The 16,796-nt window shown below is 62.1% G+C and overlaps 2 protein-coding genes across 2 annotated transcripts; both read right to left on the bottom strand.

The window, feature by feature from the left end:
* Positions 1-481: 481 nt before the first annotated feature.
* On the bottom strand, positions 482-7,236 carry NEU3 (neuraminidase 3). The gene is given in 5 exon segments (XM_068141912.1): positions 482-1,092; positions 1,094-1,584; positions 2,993-3,244; positions 3,347-3,374; positions 7,190-7,236. Coding segments are annotated over 4 exon segments (1,245 nt in total). The 5' UTR covers positions 3,365-3,374; positions 7,190-7,236; the 3' UTR covers positions 482-608.
* Positions 7,237-10,077: 2,841 nt separating this feature from the next.
* Positions 10,078-16,614, bottom strand: SPCS2 (signal peptidase complex subunit 2). Its single transcript, XM_068141896.1, has 5 exons — positions 16,513-16,614; positions 14,147-14,230; positions 12,993-13,152; positions 10,947-11,082; positions 10,078-10,344 (listed from the first exon to the last, which is right to left on the bottom strand). Exons 1-5 carry the CDS (start codon positions 16,549-16,551, stop codon positions 10,158-10,160), a joined length of 606 nt encoding a protein of 201 aa, XP_067997997.1. The 5' UTR covers positions 16,552-16,614; the 3' UTR covers positions 10,078-10,157.
* Between the last annotated feature and the right edge of the window lie 182 nt (positions 16,615-16,796).

Genomic DNA, 16,796 nt, shown 5'->3' with positions numbered 1-16,796 from the left:
AGGCTCTGGGCATCACTGTCCATCACACAGCTGTGTCCCCTGGCCCTGTGTCCCCAGCACCCCATGCCCCACGGCCCTAGCACTCAGCTGTGTCCCATGGCCTCAGCACTCCAGCCCCCAGCACCTCCCCCACCCCCCCCCAGCAGCTCCTTCAACCCCCAGCACCTCCTCCCCCCCCCAGCAGCTCCTTCAACCCCCAGCACCTCCCCCACCCCCCCCAGCAGCTCCTTCAACCCCCAGCACCTCCCCCAACCCCCCCAGCAGCTCCTTCAACCCCCAGCACCTCCTCCTCCACCCCCCCCCAGCAGCTCCTCCAGCCCCCAGCACCTCCCCCACCCCCCCCCCAGCAGCTCCTCCAACCCCCAGTAGCTCCTCCAACCCCCCAGCAGCTCCTCCACCCCCTCCCCCAGCTCCTCCAACCCCCCAGCATCGCCTCCAAGACCCCTCCCCCTTCCCCCCCGAGGTCACAAACAGCGCTGGGTTAATTAAAAAGCTGAGCATTCATTCATTCATTAAAAGCAAGGAAGCTGCTGAGCATCCAAAGTGTCCTGGTGCGGTGCCAGCCCTGCTGCTGGCCGTGGCTCCCCTCCCCCCCCCCCCATGCCAGCTCACTTTGAGGAGGCTTTGGGGTCCTGGAGGCCGTGGGCGGAGGTGCCCAGGCTGAAGAGGCAGAAGGCGATCTCCTCGCAGGAGCTGCTGGTGCCACGCTCAAACAGGCACCCAAAGACCCCTCCTGGGCAGCTGGCAAGGTCTGAGTAGCCGGCAGGGCCCTCCTGCAGCACCCAGGGCTGCCCCCACCCCTCGCCATCCAAGGGGGAGGGGTTGAGGTAGATGCCCAAATCGCGGCGGCGCCGCCGGTCGATGGGATGGGAGTAGAGCAACCACCTGCTGGCTCCGTGCCCGCAGCTGCCAGGGGCAGGGAAGCTGACCACGCTCCCCTGGCACCCCCGGGGGGGTTCACCCAGCGCTGGGCACGGCCTGGGGTGCCCAAACTTCTCCCCTCCGTCGGCGCTGACGGCTACGGCCCGGCAGCCCCGGGACGCCCGGGCGCTGCAGTACAGCAGGGGCTGGTCGGCATCGCCCCCCCCCGCCCAGCTCAGCCACCTGGCACTCCCCCGTCGGGCTGGCACCGCTCAGCAGCGCCCCCCGCTGCCAGCTCTGCCCGCCGTCGTCGCTGTAAATGACCAGGGAGTGCTGGCGAGCGGAGCAGGGCACGGGCAGGGCCCCGCACAGCCTCCAGCGCACGTAGTAGGCATAGGCTGGCACCACCAAGCGCCCCGATGCCAGCTGCAGGCCGTGCCCGGGGCCCACGGCGAAGGTGGCCCAACGGGGCAGGGCCGTGCCCAGCGCCTGCCCGGTGAGGTCCCGCAGCGGCGCCCAGCTGATGCCCAGGTCGGGGCTGGTGGAGCAGCAGAGCCGAGCGGCGCTGCGGCTCCTCCGCAGCTGCCAGCCCTCCGTCTTGCCGCCCTCCACGCAGATGCAGAAGAGGAAGACGGTGCCGGTCCTGGCGTCGTAGAGGGGACAGGGGTTCATGGTGCGGTGCCCGGGCAGCACCAGCGCCGACAGCTCCTGCACCGGGCCCCACTGGCAGGGAGGGAGGGAGGGAGGAGGAGGACAGAGAGGAGGAGGAGACAGAGAGGAGAAGCAGGAGGAAGAGAACAGGGAGGAACAGGAGGAGACAGAGAGGAGGAGAAGAGGGAGGGAGGAGAACAGGAAGAAGGAGGAGAAAGATAACAGGGAGAAGGAGAACAGGGAGAGGGAGAACAGGGAGGAGGAGGAAAACAGGGAGGAGGAGGAAAACAGGGAGGAGGAGAAGAGGGTTCAGGTTATGGGGTGGGCAAGTGGCACCAAGTCACAGCAAGGATGAGGGTGGGAAGGGAGCTCTGGAGCTCAGCCAGGCCCAGCCCAGCCTGCTCCAGCAGGGCACCCCCAGCAGCTTGCCCAGCAGCACCATGGCCAGGGGGGGTTGGAAGCTCTGCACACAAGGAGACTCCACAACCTCTCTGGGCAGCCTGCTCCAGGCCTCCAGCACCCTCACACCAAACAACTTTCTCCTCTCCTGCTGCCACCTCCTGCCTGCCACTTTGTGCCCCTTGGCCTGGCCCTGGGCAGCACTCAGCAGATGCCAGCCCCAGCCTCTTGCCCCCCACAGCCCCTTCAGCTCTTGCTCAGCATTGCTCAGCTCCCCTCTGGGGCTGCTCTTCTGCAGGCTCTCAGCCCCAGGGCTCTCAGCCTTTGCTGCTCCCAGAGCTGCTCCAGGCCCCTCAGCCTCTCCCCAGCCTCCCCTGGACTCTCTCCAGCACTTCTCAGTCTCTCTGCAGCTGGGGAGCCCAGACCTGGACCCAGCCCTGCAGCTGTGGCCTGGCTAGGGCAGAGCAGAGGGGCAGCAGAGCCTCCCTTGAGCTGCTCTCAGCCTTTGCTCCTCACAGAGGGTGCTGCAGCCACTGCACCCCAAAACAGCCCATCAGAGCCCCCAGGCCTGTGCCCACCGTGATCAGCCCATCTCAGAACCATGGAGTAGTTTGGGTTGAAAGCTCCTTCCAAGGTCACCCAGTCCAACCCCTCCATGGTCAGCAGGGACATCCCCAACCAGAGCAGGTTGCTCAGGGCCCCAAACCAACCTGCCCTGGGCTGGTGCCAGCCATGGGGCAGCTCCCAGCTCTCTGGGCACCCTGGGACAGGCTCTCACCACCCTCAGTGCATTCCTTCTCTCCAGCCTGAGCCTCCTTCTTGCAGTTCCAAACCATCTCCCCTTGCCCTGTCCCCACAGGCCCTGCTCAAAACTCTGTCCCCAGCTTTCTCCTCAGCCCCTTCCAGCCCTGCCAGGCCACCAGCAGCTCTCCCTGCAGCCTTCTCCTCTGCAGGCTGCACCCTCCCAGCCTGGGGACCCAGCAGAGGGCTTCCCGCAGGGCTGGGGCCGCTCCTTTGCGCACCGCAAGGGTCCCACAGCGCAGAGAGGGGCAGGGGGCAGGGGCAGGGTGCTGGCTGTTACCTGAACCCTGTGTCCCTGCCTCTGTCCCCGGCGCAGCACCAAGTGCTTGGCGTCCTGGTCCCGGGGCGAGCTGCGGCGCTCGGCGAAGGCCAGGAAGGCGTCGGCCGGGGGAAGGTAGAGCAGCGCCGGGATGCGGAAGGTGGTCCCAGCCCCCTGCCGGAACAGAGTCTCCCGCGGGGAGCAGGACCCCCCGGGCCATGATGATGATGATGAGGGTGGAGGCGCCGGGGGGCCGCCATCCCCCTGCTGCTGCTGCCAGGGGGTGCAGGTTGTTAAACGCAGCTCAAAAAGAGGGGGGGTCCCCCGTGCCCCTCCCCCACCACTGAGATGGGGAGAAGAAGGATGAGGACTTACCTCGAGGCCCTGGGACATGGTGGCCTCCCTGAGAGCCCCCCGGGGGTTGAATAGGGCGGAGAGGGGAAGGGGGAGATTGAAGCCCCTCGGTGGGGTCACTCTCCATTGTCCTGCCTGTCCCTGGTGTGTCCCCCCCACGTCCCTCAGCCCTGCTCCTCTACATTCTCCCATTGCCCAACCCCCTTTCCCCCCAGGCTGACCCTCAAGCCCCCATCCCCTTTATCACCCTCAGTGTCCCCAGCCCAGAGACCCAGAGCCCATGGACCCCCCCACAGGCCCTGAACCCCTCCCCCAGGTTCCTTGTGCACCCCTAATGCCCCAGTCCATCCCCACCCTTGCCCACATCTTCCTGGGACTCCCCCATTCCCCCATCCCTGCAACCCCCCAGCACAAAGCCCTTATTTATCCTCCCCTCATCCCAGCTCCCCTACAGACCTCCCCCCTGCACCTTTCATGTCCTGTGCCCCACCTCTACACGCCCCACATGCAGCAATACCCCAGACACTCCCCCCCAGATGTGCACACCCCTGTCCATCCCCCTGTACCCCCACCGTGTCCCCCCCATAACCTGACCCCCTGCACTCCCCCATCCCCTCCATCATGCCTGGATCCCCCCCTTGCAACCCCCACTATGCCCAAGCATAAACCCTAAACCCTCTTTGGGCCTCCCCAGAACACAACTTCTTGCATGCCCTGGAACCCCCCCAATGCCCCAAATCCCCCCCCCCACCCCCCAGTGTGCCAAATCCCCTCCCCATATGCCAATGGAGGGGCCATGACCAGACCCTCCCCCTTGAAACCCTCTATGCCCAACCTGCCCCCCCCAGTGCCTCAATGCAACCCCCCCGCCCCTGCTCTGCCACTTAGGAAGGGCTCACACCCAGGCCCCCCCTGCACCCCTCTAGGTCATAGAATCATAGAATCAATAAGGCTGGAAAAGACCTCAGAGATCATCCAGTCCAAGCTGTCACCCAACACCTCCTGACTGCTAAACCATGGCTCCAAGGGCCACATCCAGTCCCCTCTTGAACACCTCCAGGGATGGGGACTCCACCACCTCCCTGGGCAGCACATCCCAATGGCCAATCTCTCTTGCTGGGAAGAACTTTCTCCTCACCTCCAGCCTAAACCTCCCCTGGCACAGCTTGAGACTGTGTCCTCTTCTTCTGGTGCTGGCTGCCTGGCAGAAGAGACCAACCCCCAGCTGGCTACAGCCTCCCTTCAGGGAGTTGGAGAGAGCAAGAAGGTCTCCCCTGAGCCTCCTCCTCTCCAGGCTAAGCAAGCCCAGCTCCCTCAGCCTCTCCTCACAGGGCTGTGCTCCAGACCCCTCCCCAGCTTTGTTGCCCTTCTCTGGACACCTTCCAGCATCTCAATGTCCTTCTTAACCTGAGGGGCCCAGAACTGGACACAGCACTCAAGGTGTGGCCTAACCAGTGCTGAGTACAGGGCAGGATGACCTCCCTGCTCCTGCTGGCCACACTCTTCCTGATCCAGGCCAGGATGCCCTTGGCCTTCTGGGCCCCCTGGGCACACTGCAGGCTCATGTTCAGCCTCCTCTCAACCAGTACCCCCAGGTCCCTCTCTGCCTGGCTGCTCTCAGCCACTCTGACCCCAGCCTGGAGCACTGCCTGGGGTTGTTGTGGCCAATGTGCAGCACCTGGCACTTGGATGTGTTCAATCTGATGCCCTTGGACTCTGCCCATCTGCCCAGCCTGGCAAGGTGCCTCTGCAGAGCTCTCCCAGCCTCTAACAGCTCAACTCCTGCCCCCAGCTTGCTGTCATCTGCACACTGACTGATGATGGACTCAGTGCCCTCCTCCAGATCATCAATAAAGAGATTGAGCAGGCTGGGGCCCAGCACTGATCCCTGGGGCACACCACTAGTGCCTGGCTGCCAGCTGGCTGTGGCACCATTCACCACCACTCTCTGGGCTCAGCCTCCAGCCAGTTCCTCAGCCAGCACAGAGTGCTGCTGTCCAAGCCAGGGGCTGACAGCTTGGCCAGGAGTTTGCTGTGGGGGACGGTGGCAAAGGCCTTGCTGCAGTCCAGGCAGACCACAGCCACAGCCTGCCCCACATCCCCCAGGCAGTCACCTGAGCAGAGCAGGAGATCAGGTTGGTCAGGCAGGAGCTGCCCTTCCTGAATCCATGCTGGCTGGGCCTGATCCCTTGGCCCTCCTGGAAGTGCTGTGTGATTGCCCTCCAGATGCCCTGTTCCATCCTCTTGCCTGGCACTCAGGTCAGGCTGACAGGCCTGGGATTGCCTGGCTCCTCCTGCTGGCCCTTCTTGTGGATGGGCATCACCTTGGCAGCTTCCAGTCCCCTGGGACCTCTCCAGTGAGCCAGGGCTGGTGGGAAATGATGGAGAGAGGCTTGGCCAGCTCATCTGCCAGCTCTCTCAGCACCCTAGGATGGATCCCAGCTGCTCCCATGGACTTGTGGGGATCCAAGTGGCTCAGCAGGTCTCTAACTACTTCCTCCTGGATCTCAGGGGCATTATGCTGCTCCCTGACCCCACCTGCCAGCTCAGGAGGCTGTTAGCCTGGAGTCCTCCTGCCTTGCTGCTGAAAATGGAGGCACAGAAGGTATTTAGTACCCCAGCCTTTTCCTCATCTTCAGTTGCAATATTCCCCTCCAGATCCAATAAGGAGTGGAGGTTCTTCTTGCTCTCTTTGTAGCATTAATGTGTTTATAAAGATGCTTTTTATTGTCCTTCTCAGCAGTTCAGCTTGAGTTCTGCCTGGGCTGTTGCCTCTCTGATTTTTTTTCCTACATGATCTAACATCCTTAAGCACATCACGAGTTGCCTCCTCCCCCCTCTTTTTTTCCCTTACTCCCTTCAGGAGCTGCTTGCCCATCCATGCCCAGAGCCTTCCCTGCCAGCTCATCTTTCAGCATATGGGCACAGCCAGTTCCTGTGCCTTCAAGAGCTCCTGCTTGAAGTAGGTCCAACCATCCTGGACCCTTTTGTTCTTAAGGGCCGCTGCCCAGGGTATTCTCTACGTTAGTTGCTTAAACAAGCTGAAGTCTGCCCTCTGGAAGTCCAAAGTGAGGGTTCTGTTACTGCTCCTCCTTATCTCCCTGCGTATTGAAACCTCCACTGTCTCATGGTCGCTGCACCCTAGACAGCCTCCTACCATCACCTCTCCCACCAGCCCTTCCCGACTGGAGCACAGCAGGTCAGGCAGAGCCTCACCCCCGGTAGGCTCACTTAACAGCTGCGGCAGGGAGCTGCATACACTCGAAGAACCTCCACCCTCACACCCAGACCCCTCTGCACCTCTCCATGTCCCCCGATACCCAGACCCCTCTGCACCTCTCCATGTCCCCTCACACCCAGACCCCTCTGCACCTCTCCATGTCCCCTCACACCCAGACCCCTCTGCACCCCTCCATGTCCCCTCACACCCAGACCCCTCTGCACCTCTCCATGTCCCCTCACACCCAGACCCCTCTGCACCCCTCCATGTCCCCCGATACCCAGACCCCTCTGCAACTCTCCATGTCCCCTCACACCCAGACCCCTCTGCACCCCTCCATGTCCCCCGATACCCAGACCCCTTCAGACCCCGCCGTGTCCCCTCATACCCAGACCCCCCCGCACCCCTCCATGCCTCCCCTACCCAGGCTCCCCAGGCTCCCCCTGCACCCCCCTCACGTCCCCTCACCCCCAAATCTCCCCCCCACACCCCTCCATCTGCCCCCGCCCTATACCCGGCCCCCGCACGCCTCCATCCACCTCCCCTATACCCAGACCCCCCTTGGCAAACCCGGATGCCCAGCATCGCCCCACGCCCCGCTCCATGCCCTGTCCCCCTTCAGGACCCCCCTCAAGACACCCCACCTGCGTAGCCTGTCCGCCTCCGGCCGGGGCCCGCCGGCCTGGCCCCGCCCCTGCGCAGGCCCCGCCTCTGCCCAGCCTCTTCCTTATGCCTCCGGCCGGGTCCCGCCGGCCTGGCCCCGCCCCCTCGCAGGCCCCGCCTCTGCCCAGCCTCTTCCTTACGCCTCCGGCCGGGGCCCGCCGGCCTGGCCCCGCCCCCTCGCAGGCCCCGCCTCTGCCCAGCCTCTTCCTTATGCCTCCGGCCGGGTCCCGCCGGCCTGGCCCCGCCCCCTCGCAGGCCCCGCCTCTGCCCAGCCTCTTCCTTACGCCTCCGGCCGGGGCCCGCCGGCCTGGCCCCGCCCCCTCGCAGGCCCCGCCTCTGCCCAGCCTCTTCCTTGCGCCTCCGGCCGGGGCCCGCCGGCCTGGCCCCGCCCCCTCGCAGGCCCCGCCTCTGCCCAGCCTCTTCCTTACGCCTCCGGCCGGGGCCCGCCGGCCTGGCCCCGCCCCCTCGCAGGCCCCGCCTCTGCCCAGCCTCTTCCTTGCGCCTCCGGCGGTGGCCAGCGCTGGAGCAGCTGCGGAACAGGATGCGGAGTCGAGTTTTGGAGAGAATCTATGCCTCCCTACCCGCCACACACCTCCTGTCACGGAGTCCTCTGGGTAGGAGGAGACCTTCCGGGTTCTGGAGTCCAACCTTGGACCCAGCGCTGCCCCCAGGGCACCTACAAACCCTGACCCTCAGCACCGCAGCTCTGAAACCCCGACCCGGGACGGGGACACCGGAGCTGCCCAAGAGCCCTCACCGGCTTCGCTGCCCTCTTCTGGACCTGCTCCGGCCCCTCGATGCCCTTGAGAAGCCTCAAGGATTCATGCAGAAGTAGAGACCCCCACATGGTGGCAGTGGGAAGGGCCCCCCTGGAGCTCCCCCAGCAGCTTGCGCAGGAGCACAATGGCCAGAGGGGGTTGGAAGCTCTCCACACAAGGAGACTCCACAACCTCTCTGGGCAGCCTGCTCCACGGCTTTGGCAACCTCGAAGTGAAGAAATCAAGGTATGACCACCCCAGTGCCCAGCCCAGGGGCACAATCCCTGCCCTGCTCCTGCTGCCCACCCCATTGCTGCTCCAGCCCAGGCTGCTGCTGCCCTCCTTGCCCACCTGGGCACCCCCTGCCTCCTCTCCAGCCACTGCCACCTACCCCCTGAGAGCCTTCCCCACCATTCACTTCCCAGCCCCTCAGCCCCCAGCCTGGAGCCTTCCTGGGCTTGTTGTGATCCAAGGGCAGGATCCATTCCTTGCCTTTGGTGCCCTCATCCCATTGGCCTCCCCCCTGGGTCCAGCCTGGCCTAGACCCCTCTGTAGCTCCCTCCTGCCCCTCCAGCAGCTCAGCTCCTACAAAGGTTGGTGCCATCTGCACCCTGCCTGAGGGAGCCTCCAGCCCTCCCCCAGCTCAGTGATGAAGACATCCAAGAGCAGTGATCCCACCCTGAGCCCTGGGGACACCACCTGGAGCTAAGTCCATTCCCCACCACTCTTTGGGTTCCATCCAAGCCCTGAAAAGCAAATTTCTTCATGCAAACCCCAGACATTGATGCTCAGGAGCACATCTTCCCTTTTATTGACCCAAAAATCGGGGGGTGGGGTGTAGAAAACACCAATCCACATGGGGGACACCAGCATCAAACAGGGATGAGGACAGCATAGAAAGCACTTCTTTTTGATAGAATAGAATATAGGTTGGAAAAGACCTTTGAGATCATCAAGTCCAAGTTGTCACCCAACACCATCTAATCAACTAAACCATGGCTCCAAGGGCCACATCCAGTCCCCTCTTGAACACCTCCAGGGATGGGGACTCCACCACCTCCCTGGGCAGCACATCCCAATGGCCAATCTCTCTTGCTGGGAAGAACTTTCTCCTCACCTCCAGCCTAAACCTCCCCTGGCACAGCTTGAGACTGTGTCCTCTTCTTCTGGTGCTGGCTGCCTGGGAGAAGAGACCAACCCCCAGCTGGCTACAGCCTCCCTTCAGGGAGTTGGAGAGAGCAAGAAGGTCTCCCCTGAGCCTCCTCCTCTCCAGGCTAAGCAAGCCCAGCTCCCTCAGCCTCTCCTCACAGGGCTGTGCTCCAGACCCCTCCCCAGCTCTGTTGCCCTTCTCTGGACACCTTCCAGCATCTCAATGTCCTTCTTAACCTGAGGGGCCCAGAACTGGACACAGCACTCAAGGTGTGGCCTAACCAGTGCTGAGTACAGGGCAGGATGACCTCCCTGCTCCTGCTGGCCACACTCTTCCTGATCCAGGCCAGGATGCCCTTGGCCTTCTGGGCCCCCTGGGCACACTGCAGGCTCATGTTCAGCCTCCTCTCAACCAGTACCCCCAGGTCCCTCTCTGCCTGGCTGCTCTCAGCCACTCTGACCCCAGCCTGGAGCACTGCCTGGGGTTGTTGTGGCCAATGTGCAGCACCTGGCACTTGGATGTGTTCAATCTGATGCCCTTGGACTCTGCCCATCTGCCCAGCCTGGCAAGGTGCCTCTGCAGAGCTCTCCCACCCTCTAACAGCTCAACTCCTGCCCCCAGCTTGCTGTCATCTGCACACTGACTGATGATGGACTCAGTGCCCTCCTCCAGATCATCAATAAAGAGATTGAGCAGGCTGGGGCCCAGCACTGATCCCTGGGGCACACCACTAGTGCCTGGCTGCTCTCCAGCCACTGTGACCCCAGTCTGTAACCCTACCTGGGGTTGTTGTGGCCAATGTGTAGAACCATGAGGTCCCCCTCCTGGGCAACTCCTTGCATGGTTCTCCCCCAGAGGTGGACCACAACCAGACCAAGGCTTGGGTGATGGAAAGCAGGATGAACTCCCTCCCCCCAGGAACTGAAGGACACAACCAGAGGGGCAAAAGAAAACCCAACTCTTGTTTTTTTCTTAGCTTCTTGCCTTTATTGGTGGTCACATAGCAGGTCCCAGAAGGCAGGGGGGGATGGTGGGGAGGCATCATTTGACCTTCCTCTCCAGGGCCAGGCTGTCATGGAGCTTGGACACCTCAGGCTCGTAGGCCTCCATCACCAGGGTGCCGTTGGTGTCAAAGAACTTGGCGATGGACTTGGTGAACTCTGCCTCCCGCTGCTGCTTGGTTTTGCCACTGATGAAGGTCAGCTTCAGGGTGTACTTGTCATCAAACCTGCAGGGAGGGGCACAGAGCTCCCTCAGCTGCAGCTGGGGGGGGAGGGGGTCAAGAATTTCTTCCCTTGGCCAGGATGGAGCCGTGGGGTGAGGCCAAGGGGGGGAACAGAATCATGGGATTGTCAGGGGCGGAAGGGACCTCAAGGCTCAGCCAGCTCCAGCCCCCCTGCCATGGGCAGGGACACCTCCCACCAGAGCAGGCTGCTCAGAAAGGGGACTTCTTAGGGTGTCAGGGAGGGATAGGACTGGGGGGGATGGAGCAAAACTGGAAGTGGGGAGATTGAGATTGGATGTGAGGAAGAAGCTCTTCCCCATGAGGGTGGTGAGAGCCTGGCACAGGTTGCCCAGGGAGGTGGTGGAAGCCTCATCCCTGGAGGTGTTGAAGGCCAGGCTGGAGGTGGCTGTGAGCAGCCTGCTGTGGTGTGAGGTGTCCCTGCCCATGGCAGGGGGCTTGGGACTGGATGATCCTTGAGGTCCCTTCCAACCCTGACAATTCTGTGATGATTCTAACTGCACCCCATGAGAAGGTGACAGCTGCAGGCAGAGGCAAAGCTAAGCTCAGGGAGCTGCGTGGGGAGGGGTGGGGGAGGGGAATGTTACCGTTTGAGACTGGAGGAGAGCTGCCAAACATCATCAGGGTCCATCCCTGCTGGGTCTTTTCTGTGAGCCACCAGGAAAATGCTCTTCTCCTTGTAGGAGGTGTAGATGGTCAGGATGCCCATCATCACAAAATAGGTGGGAGAAAATGGGTTAAGGCAACAAAAAAACCAAGCTGGAACTGGAGCTAGAAGTGAGGGAGAGGACAGCTCAGCCCCCCAGGTTTAACCAGCTCCAGGGAGAGAAGCAAGCCCACATTTGGGAGATGCCTCCTGAGTGGCAGAGATTAAAGAACAGTTGAGACAACGTCTGAGATCTTTGCAGGAATAGACAGGGAGAGCAGGATGAGCTAGTGGAAAGCTGCTCCATGGAGAACCTGGGGGGCAAGGAGGTGCCCAGGAGCCAGCAAGGTGCCCTGGTGGCCAAGGAGGCCAAAGGTCTGCTGGGGGTATGGAGCAGAGTGTGGCCAGCAGCAGGGCAAGGGAGGTTCTCCCTTACCTCTGCTCTACCCTGGCCAGGCCACTGCTGCAGGGCTGGGTCCAGGGCTGGGCTCCCCAGCTGCAGAGAGACTGAGAAGTGCTGGAGAGAGTCCAGGGGAGGCTGGGGAGAGGCTGAGGGGCCTGGAGCAGCTCTGGGAGCAGCAAAGGCTGAGAGCCCTGGGGCTGAGAGCCTGCAGAAGAGCAGCCCCAGAGGGGAGCTGAAGGGGCTGTGGGGGGTGAGAGGTGCCACCTGAAGAGAAGGAGGAGCTTTCCTGTGAGGGTGGTGGAGCACTAAAAGAGGGGAGATTTAGATGAGATCTAAGGAAGGAATTTCCCTGAGTGTGGTGAGAGCCTGTGACAGGTGGGAGAAGCCTCACCCCTGGAACCCTTCCAGATCAGGTTGCTTGGGGCTCTGAGCAACCTGCTCTGGTTGGGGATGTCCCTGGCTTGGACTAGATGACCACAAAAGGTCCCTTCAAGCTAAACCATTCCTTGATTCTATGAACTTTGCCACCAGCTGCAAGCATTTTGGCCATCAGCTGCAGAATTCCCCAGGTGAACCTCAGGAGGTTCCACAAGAGCAAGTGCAGGGCTCTGCCCCTGGGCTGGAACAATCCTCACTATCAATACAGACTGGGGGAGGAGGGCAGAGAAAGCAGCCCTGAGGGAAAGGACCTGGAGGTGCTGGCGGGGGAGAAGCTGGCCAGGAGCAGGCAGTGTGAGCTTGCAGCACAGAAGGCCAAGGGCAGCCTGGGCTGCATCCAAAGCAGCGCTGGCAGCAGAGCCAGAGAGGTGATTCTGCCACTTTGCTCTGCTCTGGGGAGACCTCACCTGGAGTGCTGTGTGCAGCTCTGGAGCCCTCAGCACAGGAAGGACATGGAGCTGATGGAGCAGGCCCAGAGGAGGGCCAGGAAAATGCTCAGGGGGTTGAAGCAGCTCTGCTACAAGGGAGGATATAAACTCCAGCACAGGAGGTTCCACCTCAACATGAGGAGGAACTTCCTTCACTGGGAGGGTCACAGAGCCCTGGAGCAGGCTGCCCAAGGAAGTTGTGGAGTCTCTGGAGACTTTCAAGACCCACCTGGATGTGTTCCTGTGTTCTAGATTCTGTGGTCCTGCTCTGGCAGAGGGGTTGGATTTGGTGGTCTTTGGAGATACCTTCCAACTCCTATCATCCTGTGAGCTGGAGGTGTTCAGCCTGGAGAAGAGAAGGCTCCAGGGAGACCTAATAGCAGCCTGCCAGTACCTGAAGGGGGCTACAAGAAGGGTGGAGAGAGAGTATTGGCAAAGGCCTGCAGGGACAGGACAAGAGGCAATGGCTTCAAACTAGAGCAGAGCAGATTTAGACTGGATGTGAGGCACAAGTTCTGCCCCATGAGGGTGGTGGAACACTGGAACAGGCTGCCCAGGGAGGTGGTTGAGGCTCCATCCCTGGAGATACTGAAGGTGAGGCTGGACAGGGCCCTGGGCAGCCTGAGCTGGCTGAGGATGTCCCTGCTGAGCGCAGCGGGGGTCGGACTGGCTGAGCTGTGGAGGTCCCTGGACCATTCTGTGATGTGTAAAGGATATGAGACGACACAGAAGGCAAGGACAGGCTTGGATTCAGGGAAGGGGTGCAGGTAGTCCCAGACCAGAGCCACGATGGCAAAGAGGCAGGAGACGGTGCAGATGAGCAGGCGGCCGTCGATCAGCCGGAAGTTCTCCACGTACTTGTACTTCTCCAGCAGCACCTGAGGGGGAGGGAAGCCAACGCTCAGCTGAGTTCCTGCCCTTGCACCAGCTGCCCCAAAGTCACTGAACTGTCACTGCTGGCATCCTAGAACCACACAACTGTCAGGGGTAGAAGGGACCTCAGGGCTCAGACAGCCCCAACCCCCCTGCCATGGGCAGGGACACCTCACACCACAGCAGGCTGCTCACAGCCACCTCCAGCCTGGCTGCAAACACCTCCAGGGATGAGGCTTCCACCACCTCCCTGGGCAACCTGTGCCAGGCTCTCACCACCCTCATGGGCAAGAGCTTCTTCCTCACATCCAATCTCAGTCTCCCCACTTCTAGTTCTGCTCCATCCCCCCCAGTCCTATCCCTCCCTCACACCCTCAAGAGTCCCTCCCCAGCTTTCCTGGAGCCCCCTGCAGATCCTGGAAGGCCACAAGAAGGTCTCCTGGGAGCCTTCTCCTCTCCAGACTTAAGGATCCAGACTGCAGAAAGAACTCTGCTCTGGTGAGACCTCACAGGGCTGGAGCCATCAGTATGAGCAGGCCAGGCTGAGGGAGCTGGGGGTGTTCAGCCTGGAGAAGAGAAGGCTCCAGGGGGACCTCAGAGCTGCCTTGCAGCAGCTGCAGGGCTCCTGCAGGAAGGCTGCAGAGGGACTTCTGCTAAGGGGGTCTAGAGCCAGGCCCAGGGGCAATGGTTTGAAGCTGAGGCACAGCAGGGTCAGCCTGGAGCTGAGGAGGAAGTTCTTCAGCAGGAGGGTGGTGAGACTCTGGCACAGGCTGCCCAGGGAGGCTGTGGCTGCCTCCTGCCTGGGGCTGTTCAAGGCCAGGCTGGGTGAGGCCTTGAGCAGCTGAGTCTGGCTGAGAGGTGTCCCTGGGCATGCTGTGGAGCTTGGAGGTGATCTGTGAGGTCCCTTCCAACCTGAGCCATTCCCTGAGTCTCTGATGGTCCTGGGGCACTTCACATCACACCAACCCAAGGGGGGCAATCAGCACCCACAGGACTCACCTTTTTGGCAGAGTCATCCAAGGAATTTTTCACAGCTGAACCATCCCATTTGTCAATTTTTACTGGCTTGTCATCAATCTTCCACTGCAAGAGAGAACATTTCAATGAGTCACTCAACTCCAGCATGGGGAGGTGGGAAGGGAGCTCTGGAGCTCAGCCAGGCCCAGCCCAGCCTGCTCCAGCAGGGCACCCCCAGCAGCTTGCCCAGCAGCACCATGGCCAGGGGGGGTTGGAAGCTCTGCACACAAGGAGACTCCACAACCTCTCTGGGCAGCCTGCTCCAGGCCTCCAGCACCCTCAAAGTATATTCCTTGTAGTGATCCTGTTCCCATAATTAGCACCGAAATGGGAGAGGAACCCACCCCCCCCCCCAGCAAAAAATGAGGCCTGATGGGAAAACCTGACAGAGATGGAGGGAACCTGGGGTCTGTCACACAGCTGGATTGAGCCAGCTGTCCCCAACACAGTCATCAAGATCACAGATTTCAGCTTCCACATCTGGGCCTCTCACTGCCAGGACAGTGAGGGCTGGAGCAGGTCCAGAGAAGGGCAACAGAGCTGGGGAAGGGTCTGGAGAACAGGGCTGGGGAGGAGCAGCTGAGGGAGCTGGGGGTGGTCAGTCTGGAGAAAAGGAGGCTGAGGGGAGACCTCCTGGCTCTCTGTAGCTGAGAGCAGCTTGCAGCCAGGTGGGAGTTGGTCTTTCCTCCCAGGGAACAACAGACAGAACTAGAGGAGGTGGCCTCAGGTTGTGGCAGGGGAGGTTGAGCTTGGCCCTGAGGAGCAATTTGTGCCCCTTGAGGGGTGCCCAGGCCTGTGGCAGGCTGCCCAGGGCAGTGGTGGAGTCCCCATGGCTGGAGGGGCTGGGAAGCTGTGGAGCTGTGGTGCTGAGGGCCATGGGGTGGTGGTGCCCTGGGGCAGTGCTGGGCTTATGCTTGGACTCCATGATCTGAAAGGTCTCTTCTTGAGATTCTGTGCCTGGGGGAAAATGTCCTCTCCTTGATGGTACTTCTCCAGCTGAATACAAGCCCAGGAGTGAAGTCACTGCTCAGCCTGCAGAGCTTAGTTTGGTTCTGAAGAAGCTCCCTCCTTGCAGCTGCTTCAACCCTTCCCTCAGCTGCTTTTTACCAACAATAAAGAACAAAATGAACAAAACCTTTTGAACCCCACAAGGAACCTCCCCAGGCCACCTGAAGCCTTTCTTAAGGCTCTGAAGTGCAGCTGGGGGCTGGGGGTTTTCAGAGGCCTCTGACTCTTTTCAGACTCTTCAAAGTGATAGCCAGGGACAGGACAATGGGCAACAGACACAACCTGGAAGCCAGGAGGTTCCAGTTTGGATCTTCCAAGGTCATCCAGCCCAACCCCCCTGCACTCTGCAGGGCCATCCCCAGCCACAGCAGGGTGCCCAGACCCCCAGACAACCTGACCTGGGATGGTGCCAGCCATGGGGAATCTCCCACCTCTGTTGGCAACCTGGGACAGGCTCTCACCAACATTTCTCCTCTTTATCTGACTCTCCCTCTTTCAAGTTCCAAACCATCCCCCCTTGTCCTGTCCCAACAGGCCCTGCTCCAAAATCTCTCCCCAGCTTTCTTCTCAGCCCCTTCAAGTCCTGCAAGGCCACCAGAAGGTCTGCCTGGAGTCTTCTCCAGGCTGAACAACCCCAACTCTGCCAGCCTGGCCTCCCAGCAGAGCCCTTCCAGCCCTCCCAGCATGGCTGTGGCCTCCTCTGGCCCTGCTCCAGCAGCTCCCTGCCTGTGCTGAAGACTCCAGAGCCGCTCCAGCACTGCAAGGAGGTCTCAGCAGAGCACAGCAGAGGGGCAGAATCCCCTCCCTGCCCCTGATGCCAGGGATGCAGCCTAGGGCAGGGCTGGGTCTGGGCTGTGAGCTAACGGTGCTGGCTCACGCCCAGCTTTTCACCTGCTTCCACATGTCCATCAAATCCCTGCAGGGATGAATCCCTGCCGCGTCTCCAGCACTCCTTTCCCGGCAACGCAGCCAGCGGGAGCAGCTCCGCTGCACCGTCAGCCGGCACAGGACTGGGCGAAGCCCAGCCACGCTGGCACTGAAAAGCAGAAGCGGCCTGGCAGGCGGCAGCTGCCGCTTTGGGGGCCGGACACGCTTTCCCGGGGCCGAGGCAGGACCTCGCTGAGGGACGCTTCCTCCCTCCCCGCTGTCCCCAAGGGCCTGCAAGGAGGCGGCAGCGAGAGGCAAGGACCGCAGCACCACAGCCCAAGCGGTGGATGCTCCTCAGGCCCGAGCGAGGGGCGAGAGGGCCGCAGCGCGGCTCCGAGGGCACGCTGAGGCGGGGGAAGGGCACCGCCGGGCCGGGGCAGGGGCCGGGGCAAGGGCCGTCGGCTGCACGGTACCTTATCGAGCAGTCCGTTCCGGCCGCCTCTGGCCGCCATCTTCTCACCGCCCCCCGCCACCTGCTCGCTTCCGATTGGCCGGGCGCGGGGACCGACGGGAGCGCGCCGCCGGAAGCACCGCCCCTTCCCTCGGGCCGCGGTGCACGCTGGGATATACCCCCCGCCGCCGACCCGCCTCGTTGCTATGGCGGCGGCTGGAGCCGAAGCGGAGGAAGAGGAGGCCGCGGTGCGGGGCCTGCTCGGGGTGCAGGGCCGGGCGAGCGGCTGCGGAGGCTGCCAGGGCC

The sequence above is a fragment of the Melanerpes formicivorus genome, unplaced genomic scaffold, assembly GCF_026170545.1.
Source record: "Melanerpes formicivorus ecotype bairdi unplaced genomic scaffold, bMelFor1.0.p_v2 SCAF_1, whole genome shotgun sequence".
Classification (NCBI taxonomy): Eukaryota; Metazoa; Chordata; class Aves; order Piciformes; family Picidae; genus Melanerpes; species Melanerpes formicivorus.
The sequence above is the reverse complement of the archived record's forward strand: the minus strand, read 5'-3'. Positions and strand labels throughout refer to the sequence as shown.

What these genes read in the sequence shown, in the direction of transcription:
- SPCS2 (XM_068141896.1), bottom strand. Translation starts at nt 16,551, where the DNA reads ATGGCGGCCAGAGGCGGCCGGAACGGACTGCTCGATAAG. An exon ending in GGAACGGACTGCTCGATAAG is followed by an intron (nt 14,231 to 16,512) that starts GTACCGTGCAGC and finishes TCTCTCTTGCAG; the next exon opens with TGGAAGATTGATGACAAGCC. An exon ending in CTCTCCTCCAGTCTCAAACG is followed by an intron (nt 10,345 to 10,946) that starts GTAACATTCCCC and finishes CCCTCCCTGCAG; the next exon opens with GTTTGATGACAAGTACACCC.